Source organism: Nothoprocta perdicaria, unplaced genomic scaffold (assembly GCF_003342845.1).
Source record: "Nothoprocta perdicaria isolate Ctin4 unplaced genomic scaffold, notPer1 scaffold_82, whole genome shotgun sequence".
In the NCBI taxonomy this organism is placed as follows: Eukaryota; Metazoa; Chordata; class Aves; order Tinamiformes; family Tinamidae; genus Nothoprocta; species Nothoprocta perdicaria.
In genome coordinates this window covers 978024-988058 of record NW_020456110.1, presented here as the reverse complement: position 1 = coordinate 988058, position 10035 = coordinate 978024, and the positions used below count along the sequence as shown (strand labels likewise).

Genomic DNA, 10035 nt, shown 5'->3' with positions numbered 1-10035 from the left:
AGTCCCATTCAGTGCTCTGCTCATAGATGAAGCAAAAAAAAAAAAAAAAAAAAGAAAAAGAAAAGGCAGCAAGTGCTGACTAAGTGGGGAGTATGAGAAGTCCTGCAAGACTTCATTAATTTGTCACACTCACTCAGATGGTGTTTGTTCAAGAAGTTACCAAAAGCAGCCGTAGCCTACTAATATTGCCCAAGATAATATGAAATTTGGGATTTTTTTTTCCTTTTTTCTTTCATATTCTCTTCTCACAAAGATCAGGCTTGTCTCCTTTCTTCAATAGGGCTGCAATCTAGTGCTTGTGTTAACTGACAGGAAAATACATAAAAGCCTTTCTTATGTAATAAATAAAATTCTTTCTTAGAGACTGTGTTCTGTGAAGTTACAAGTTGCAATGTGGGTCTTTCGATATATTTTGTCTGTTACGGGAACTTCTAAACAACATCCAGCTTTTGGCAGTGGAAATAAGGAAACCCACCTGACTGAAGTACTTAAAAGCCCAGTGTTAAGCATTCACAGGACATGCATATTCTGAAAGGAGAACGCCTGCAGACACTTCATGTTCTTTGTGGCATAAAGGCAGCACACTGCCCCTTACAAGTTTTATACGACTTTTGAACTTTGTGACTCGGATCTAAAGGTCATTCATTCATAAGGGAGCTTGAAATGTGTACTGCTGCTTGGACTTTACCTATCAGTTTCAAGAATGATTAAGTCCCTCCACCAAGAAAAAATATCCACTGCTATTTAATATGTGTGCAGACTGTATTGTAATGGAATTTAGCCTGAGGTACCTGAGATAAGTGAATGATTGGATGTATGAGGAGACACAATAAAGATAAGAAAACAGTTTCCAACTATCAAGGAATGAATCAGTAGGATTAATACAATTCACCAGCTCTAGTGCTAAAATAATCCTTGACGGCTGCACTATAGGTCAAAAAAAAGTGAAGAAGCCATAGAGAGAGGGTTTCCATATGACCATGCGTTTTATTTTACCTAAAATTAAAGGTCTTCTAAAATCCACTGTTAGCCAAATGGCACATAATGGCACAAGAAAATATCTACACAGCAGTAAGACACATGAAATGAGGGCTACTCAAGGTTAAATAGCTGTATAACTTTCTTCTACGTCCATTGACTCATAAGCCTCTACAAATATTGTGTTTAGTCACATCCATCATTTCCTTACCTTAGGCCATGTTTGCATTCTGTGCAGACTTGGAATTCAACACATGTCTTACAGTTTTCACTGCATTTTCGGCAAACTATCTTACCTACAAAGCAATAAAAAAATAGGAGAAAAAGTCCCAGAAAAGCCTTGTCAGTTATATTTAATAAAATTATAAGGATATACTATTACATGATTACTTCCTTTTCTAGTTTGACATCAGAAATGCAAACAGAAAGCTAGACTAAAACAGCTAATAGTTAAAATAGCTAAATTCTACTAGAACATGCTTTGAGGTTGTTCGAAAGTTTTCATTAATATGTTTAATTTACAGTAATAATTTATATTGTGGACTTAAGCAACCTTTGCCCATAGCAGGACTATAGAGTGTTGAATGTAATGCATTCCAGTAAACCTCTTGCCTCTTACACCTTCCATTCAAGCAGCCTGTCCTGCCTTACCTCATACCTGCGAGGATACTTCTGATCTTAACAAAATCAAGACATGAATTACTTAATAGTTGCCTTTTATTCTCAAAAACTCCCTGCTTGGATGGAGATGTCTGCCTTCAGACCTCCTACCTTTTGAGATGCATTGCTATGTACCTCTCTCAGAAGAAAAAAATGATGTTCCCATTTAATCTTAAAGTTTTATCTATTCATCTTGACCAGGTAGAAGGGAATTCCCCACACTGTACTTTTCAGACAGTGAAAATGGAAAAACAAAGCAGCAGCTGCACTTACTAATCCTTAAAAACAAACATAAAACTTCCTGGTATAGAAAGTAAAAGGTAAGGTATCTGGCTGAACAAAGTTCTTGAGCACGTATTTATCTTTTAAGCACATGCCTAAAGCTAAATGAAGTCAGTGGGGTTTAAGCACATGCTTGAATGCCTGTCTGAGTATTTTTACTAGTCAAAGTTGGCAATTAAACATGGGCACTCTCCTTAGCAATCATAGGAGTACACTGAYCCAGGTGTCTCACATGGCAGAACATTATAGCTCTTGGGTCATCACATCACTGCAGGTACTTAAGACTGTCAAAAATATAACTATAAACATCTTTTACACCAGGGGAGCCTATTTATTCTTAGCATATAACTCAAGTTCAGTCTCTGTTTAGGATTTCTTCGCTGTTTCTTCTATGTGCATAGGGTCATAGAAGCACCACGGCATTTGGGTTTGGGGGAAGAAAGAATGCTTTAGGTTCAGAAACAGGGTGTTGTCCCCCAGTATTGATAACCATTTCTGTCCTGAAACCAGTTTGTCCTTGCACTGCCCTCATTGTGTTGCTGTTCCTCCTAACCACAAGCAAAAAAGACATCCTCCTGCAAAGCATGAATTTTAAAAGCTATCTATGGAAGCAGACTCTTAGATTAATTTTTGAGGAGATTCTTAATCACAGTCAGCACCTAAAAAAATTAACGAGCAGAGATAAATGCATGAACGTATGCTTCCCCTGGTTGCAAGCATTTCAGCAACCTCCCCAGACCAGTAGCCCTTCCCAGATTCTGTAGGCTACAATAAAGAAAAAATATGAAATACTAACTCTTATCGAGGTAAAATCCATCTGGGCAGCTGGTAATACAGCTATTGGTGACTTCATTCAGGTAGTAGCCAGATTTACAGGTCATGCACTGGTCACTGTGCCCTCCAACACAGGTTTCACAATTGGGAGAACATTTTTTACAGCGTTTCTTGTCTGCACTGTAGTGACCAGGCGGGCAGCTGGAAACACAGATCCTGCAGGGAGAGAAGGTAGAGTTCTTAATAAAATAACCTGGCATAACATTACTGCACCATGAGTGCAAAGCACAAGAAGTTACCAGCACTGATGTTTTTCTAAGGATCACCTGTTTACTAAAATGCGACCCTCTCAGGCTGCCTCTTCTTGTCTTCTTTTTCTTTCCCAAGAGCATATGCTGTCTGCCTGGCAAAACCTTATCAGGCAGTCTTGTGGTATCATTTCTAACCATCTACATCTCTCTTTATCTCGTTCAAACTCAATCACGGAAGCTGTAACAGCTATCGCAGTTGTATAGAGCCATCTTATGAAAAATAACCAGGGGAAAGGGAAACAATCAGAGAAGGTGTTCAAAGGCTGTACTTTATAGTCTGATTAGATAGGTTTTTTCTTACCCCTAAGAAAATTTGTCAAATTTCAAGGAAAATAAATTATCCAGGACTGCAGCAAAGACAAGGTGAAGGAATTTAAACCATACATGAAGGAATCCATGAAGTAAATATTTTTCTATTTGGTCTTACCGTGTGTTATTCTTAGATTTATAGTAGTAGTGTAGACAGTCAGTACAGTGGTCTGGWCCTGGCCCATCACACCCAACTTTACTGCATTCTGCATTGCAAGGCCCTATAATAAAAAAAGAAATCCAGGAGAAAATTAACACTTCCCTGGTAGGCTGGTAGTTAGTATCTTCAATAACTATGTTTACCTACATGGTCTGAAGTTCTTTGGCTCCACTGCAAAGAGAAGGGCTTAGCAATTTTTTAGCAAGCACTATGGAAGCTATCAGAAACTACTTCTGGTTCAAAAGAGATTCTTTCCTCATGAATAAGAAAAACATTTTGGATTTTATTTGATGGCTACTCAGGTTATTGAGTGAGCGACAGCTGTTTCAGGTGATGACCACAGCCCYAAAGTACCAGCCTCTAGAGCCCTGATTCTCCTGCTTCTGTGCTATTATTTGTTATAAAAGTCACCAGTTGCTGATTAGCAAATCTTCYATCTGACCAGAACCTCACCTTTACTGTTTTCAGATAGGTCCTTCCAGCTATAGAAGGAGAGTCTTTATATATGCACAGGGCATATTGGTGACTCATTTCTCTGGCAAATGAAATGCAGCACTGAAATTCCTCTAAAATTTAGGCAAGCCTGTTTTGAAGTGATTTTGTTCATGCAACAAAAGTTGAAGAAGTCAGTGACCTTTACAGTAGACACGTAAGTTACATCTACTGCAGGTATTAGCATATATAGCAGCTGAAATAACTATGTGCCTTTAGATAACTCTTACAGCCCCCTAGAGCAAGGATCCCTTCCAGCCTTTAGGATTCTATGATTCTATGATCCTATTCTACAATTCTACGACCCTTTTTTTACATTAACCCCCAGCCCTGCTCTCCACTGCACCTACAATAAAAGGCCGAGGCTCTGAATGCTTCTCCTGCCTTTATAATTTCTGTTGTTCTTTTTCCTCTTCTTTCTCTCCTAAAGCATGGTGGTTATGACCAAAATTGACACCACAGAAAGACCTCTATCTAGTCCATGCCTCATGTATCTCTTTCTTTGGAATATTTTCTTCTAAAGGTTTGGTCTCTCACTCCTGAACTGTATGATGTGTCACAGAAATAAAATAGAAAAGCAAGCATTACTTCCCATTCCTCCTTAAGTGTTTTTTTTTTCCCTCCTGTTACTTGAGATTTAATTTTTCATGATGACAACATCCATTGTAGAGATTAGATAACAGTTTTGGCTTCAGTTTTAAATGTTTCCTCCCTATTGTAAGGCTCCTCTAAATAAAATAGTAATACTCTACAAATCACATTTCATAATAATTCATAAGGAGTTCACTAACAAATAATTCACTAACAAAGCTGAAGTCAGCTCATTTTTGGTACCCTGCAACAGGTACAGGTACAGAGTACCCTGCATGGGACACAGGACAGCATCCAGGCGGGTTTGGAAGATCTCCAGAGAAGGAGACTCCACAGCCACCCTGGGCAGCCTGTGCCAGGGCTCTGTCACCCTCACAGGGAAGAGGTTCTTCCTCATGTGGAGATGGAACTGCCTGTGTTTCAACTTACACCCATTGCTCCTTGTCCTGTCACTGGCCACTGCTCCCATCCCCATATGGGAAAATCCCTACCTAATCATATTTTGAGTTGATATGCTGTCAGCCACTGTGTTTTAGTCTCAGAATATTAATTTTCATATGTATAATTACTATAAATCCTGCATAATTACTGTAAGTTGTGCTACAGMAATCCTAACTAATTAAATGAACTGTAAATATTACTTTATTCTTCTAGTCAGAGAAGATTAACTATCAGGGTAGTTTCTATTTCACAAATTTTAGTTAAYTATCTGTAATTTTCTTTCTGGCAACTTTCAGTCATTTAATTGTTTCCCACACCAGAAAGGCCACAAATCCTACCGTCAGATGAGAATCCTAGTCTGGATTTAACACAAAATCACCAAGAGACACAATATGTAGAAAAGGGAATATCAAATAAGCAAGTTCAAGTCTGCATTATGTCTGACCATACAATTGGCAACACAAAGCCCTATGACAGAAACATTTTTTATATGCGGAGTTTGAAGTTACTCCTTCAACTCAGTATGTGTTCAGTCAATACACAGAGTAAATGAAGGATACTTCACAGTACTCACCTGAATAGTCGTCTGTTCCATAATCTTCTGTAGGGTCTTCAACTGGACTAGAGCGCACTCGTTCCACTTTTGGAAAATCATTTCTTGGTGAGTAAGGCTGGATGGATGTTCCATACAGTACTAAGGACCATTCTTTCAATTTGCCTGGAAAGTAAATATTTAAAATTTAGAAATTCCTATTTTCTACCTTAACAAAATATATTATTAGTAAACATGACTTCGTGAGTTCAAAGTTACATACTCAGAATTCAGATTTGATAAAGGGGTTATGTTTTGGTTAATGCTCAGGAGTATTTTCCATTGGCTTACAGAATATATTTTGATGTACACGAACAATAYTTTAAAATTTCCATGGTATGATATTGATTACCCCTCGCAAAACAGCATAACTTCTGATTTCCTTGGCTTAGTTTTACAGCAGATACATCACTATATTGTCTGAGCTTGTCACTATTATTTTATTATTTCAAGACTTCAAATATTGGAGGAAAGAAAAAAGGGCCTGCTGGCCAGAATCTTACTTTTTTTTTTTTTTTTTTTTTTTTTTTTCCTGGAGGAATGGACAGATAAATATGTATCAAGTCATCAGTTCAAGCTGTCAGGACAAGAGGTGTGAACTTGAAGCCATCACCTCCATCTCTTTAGTCCTGGGTGAATTAACTTTGTGAAAGAACAAAAGGATTCAGGCCACAAGAAAGGCTTAATGGTAATGATGCATGAAAAACACAACCCCACTTGAGAAGGTGGAATGGAAGTTTTGGTCTCATTCTGTTCATTTGATTCTGTTTATCTGTGTAGAAGCAGCAAGTTATAAACATCAATTTCTCATCAGAAAAGACAGGGAAGAGAGGAGCTTGGAGCATTTCTTTTCTAAATTTGTAAGACCCTATTTTTGGAGGCTCTTCTGTGGTTAAAATACTCTTACCTTGAGCTACTGATTTAGGAAAAAGAAAGTAATCCATGTAAGTGTAAGCCGCCCCTCAGGAAAATCACTTAATATATTTCCTGTAAAACTAAATTTATTGCCACTCAATGACTTGTTGCTTGAGATTTTTTCAAATTGGGCAAGCAAATTACTTGATTAGAATCAAGTTATTTTTCTGTATTTTCACAATGTCATCTGGTATCCTCTGAGGACACAGCCAAAACTGAACATTATCTCTCTGTTTTTACATTTGTCTCTCAAACATTTTAAGCAATAATAACAAAAGCTATGGATTTCACTGAGGAATGACAGCTAACTGACAGATAACAACATAATTCTTTTAAGCTGTTTCATACCAGGTTTTTAAATTGAGGTTAAAGATGGGAATAAAACTGCTATCTCACTGTCTCTGCTTATCCAATTTAATCTTTATTTGATAGAAATTTCTACACTGTACATGGCACCTTCTCTGTTCTACACTCAATTTCAAAGACAAGAGTACAGGCAAGACTCAACCTCATATAACAGTTCTTTTGCACAGTAATTTCCATCTTCTTGTAGCAGAAGCAAAGCATTACCTTTAAAGAGATTTTCAATCTTGAATTTAAAAAGCAATTGAAGAACCTACCTCAGCCAAACAGCTGACTAATTACCTTAGCTGTCAAACTCTACATACCTTATTTTCTATTTGTCTTTTCCTAGGTCTAGCTTGTAGCCAAGGAACTCTTAAGAAACACTGAATTAAAAAAAAAAAAAAAAAAAAAAAACCACCTCCAAATCATTTATTTTCTTCTTCTAAAGACACTTAGAGATAAGTCACCTCTCTATGTTCTCTTGTGAGTTTAGCTGGGTTTTGGAGTGATTCAGCTGGGTTCTTTAAAATGCTTTCCTTTTAGTAGAACTGGTATATAGGGAAGTTGTGTTTAAGTACCCAAGCATTCAACTCTATATTCTTTTCAAAGCTACAGTTTCCCTGCTTACAATCTCTGCCCTTTTTCTCATCTAACTGACTTCTACAGCACATTGGCCACAATCTGCAATGCAATCAAAAAGATGTATTTTGCTAAGTTAGGCAGACCTTTCCATCTTCATTATCATGTTGCTGTAATGATCACTAAACTTTCCAAGTGTTGATTTTATATTTCTTCCAGAACACTGGTAAAAACACTGAATACTAGAAAGTAATATCTGCAAGGACTCACTAACAGGCAAAAGTGCTTCCCAAGCACAGTGAACTGGTGTGTCTGGACTGCACACACGTGGAAGGGCTTGTACCAATATACCTGCAGCTAGGATTTGAGCCCTGGAAGTATTTCTAGTGCAGCARGGCAGTGAGGGGAATAATTCAGGGCCTCTCAGGAGATTAGTTTCCTTTTAAGAAGGGTTCAACAAATAGAGAGAAAATCCATGTGACTTGCCAGCAAATAAATGAAGTCTGCCTCAAGGCACGTTTAATTTGCACAATGAAAATATTTCAATAAATAAGTATATACATACATGCACACACTTTTATAATGAATAAACAAAGTGTGCATATTTGAGCCAAAATCATTCTATCCCCATTTTTGGTTGATTCCATCATTTAGTTTGGCTAGAATAATCCCTTACTCTGCTTGTATTTAGTCCCACATTATATGTAGAGGAGACAGGGTATATCACTGTGTTTCACAGCAAGCACATGTCTACCTCCATAAACTGTACAGAACTAAATGCAGAAATCACAGGCACTATTTTTATGAACTGGACCCTGTATTTCTTTACGGGTAACAGATGTGGCAATACCTTTCGATGCTGGGGTATGATGACATGTTGGCTCTTTGTTCTCAGTTTGATTATAGGAAAACTTCAGCTCTTAATTACAAGACTTTGCAATAGCTAAAGAAACAAGAAACTCATAGAAACAAGAAACAGGCCTTATGGTGATATCAGTGTGACAAACTGCAGACTACAGTGATAAAGGGGATGAGGCACCATAAATTGTATTCAAGCACCTTTTACTTGCTTCATATCAGTGTGGAGACTAATCCTAACATGCCCAAGTGGTTGAGTTTACCCATTACTAATAAAGGGAAGTGCTTTCAAAATGTTCTGGACAGAAATGTTAGGGTACAGCTTCTGTCATGAGGCAAACATCAACAACCTGGGGACTGTGTCATTAAAGAGGCTACCATGAACTTGGTATTGCATCTTTTGAGATACATATTGAAAACTAACAAGTTTAAAACACCTTTATGCTGAAGTGAGAAGATTAGATTACAGTAAAGAATAAATTTTCTAGCAGGTTTCTTTGAGCACAGTAGCTTCCTCCACCACCCTCAGCAGGCAGATTTTCACATTTCCTGGTTTTACCACCCCCTTTTACTCAGAGTTTAGGTTTTTATCCTCAAAGAGCAAAGAAATCAGTTCCATAAGATCAGCCACTGTACACTGGGAAGAGTGCATATGAAGTATTGAAATTAGAAAATCAATAAAACCATAGAGCCATATGGTGTAAGTACTCATACTTCAAACAAACAAACAAAATATTTTGCAGGAACAGTCTTTCAAGTGCAAAGTTGGAAATGTAGCTGGTCCCTTTCAGACTGTCCTGGTGACATGAAAGGCCTGTAAATGCTGTCTGGAGAATAGCCCAGGTGGAGAGCTTCCAAAATGTCTCTGTGTGAGCTCTTTTCCAAGCTCTAGCACAGGGAGCATGCCAGGGCAGGGAAAAGACRGGAATGACCGCAATGTGTTGCTCTCTGGCTTTCTTTCCTCCCTGTTGGATGTAACTCTGGGTGCTGTTAAACACAGTGGTGAAGGGCTGCCCCAGCTTGTCCTTCAAGCCAGAGAAGCTCCTGGCTCCTTCCAAAGTAAGAAGTATAAAACTGAACTGTCTCAAATGTTTTCCTTCAGTAATCTGATAAAATTTAAATTATATAGTTTTTGCATAGCACCTCTCCTCTATGAAATTCAGAAGCACTGAATGTTCTCTGGATACACAAAAAAGGAATGTAAAGCTTTGCCCATAGTTAACAGTGCTGTTCCCCATGCATTTAATGAAAACTCCTATTAGTGTACTGAAAACTGCTCAGTATTGATCGGTACAATTAATATAATTAGCTAACAATCTGTTACTAGTGTAAAATGATAGTGAAAAATAACTCAGTGTGGATAAATAACAGTGTGGATAAAATGAAGTAAAAATAGAAACACTGTCTGTACTTATTTTATTTCAGACCTTCGGAGGATGAGAATCAAGATTTCTAAAATGTTGTGCTTAATGTTAGAATTCTGAGTACAAAGTAAACATTTAAATAATATTGACCAACCTAGAGTTATCACAGACATGTTGCTCTTTCAGGTGTTCAGCTGGGACTTATGGTCCCTTTCTAAATGTCAGGCTTTAACAACTTTGTCTTATGACTGCAGGTTTAGTCTCTTAAAAGGGAAGATTCAGGTAATGCAGATGCAATTAACCAAGACAGGTAAAAAGTGAATTTGATTGCATACATTCATTTTATTCTGGAGGAAAAAAATTGTGTGTATATACATACATACA

General features: G+C 37.6%; 1 protein-coding gene across 3 annotated transcripts in view; it reads right to left on the bottom strand.

Annotated features, from left to right (window-relative positions):
* Positions 1 to 10035, bottom strand: part of PCSK5 (proprotein convertase subtilisin/kexin type 5) — a 234316-nt gene that overhangs the window by 61351 nt on the left and 162930 nt on the right. For all 3 annotated transcript variants that reach the window (XM_026051997.1, XM_026051995.1, XM_026051996.1), the window contains exons 14-17: positions 5573 to 5716; positions 3433 to 3535; positions 2717 to 2910; positions 1190 to 1274 (exon numbers count right to left, since the gene is read on the bottom strand). In XM_026051997.1, the coding sequence (XP_025907782.1) occupies positions 1190 to 1274; positions 2717 to 2910; positions 3433 to 3535; positions 5573 to 5716 (526 nt within the window). The remainder of the gene's footprint in view (positions 1 to 1189; positions 1275 to 2716; positions 2911 to 3432; positions 3536 to 5572; positions 5717 to 10035) is intronic.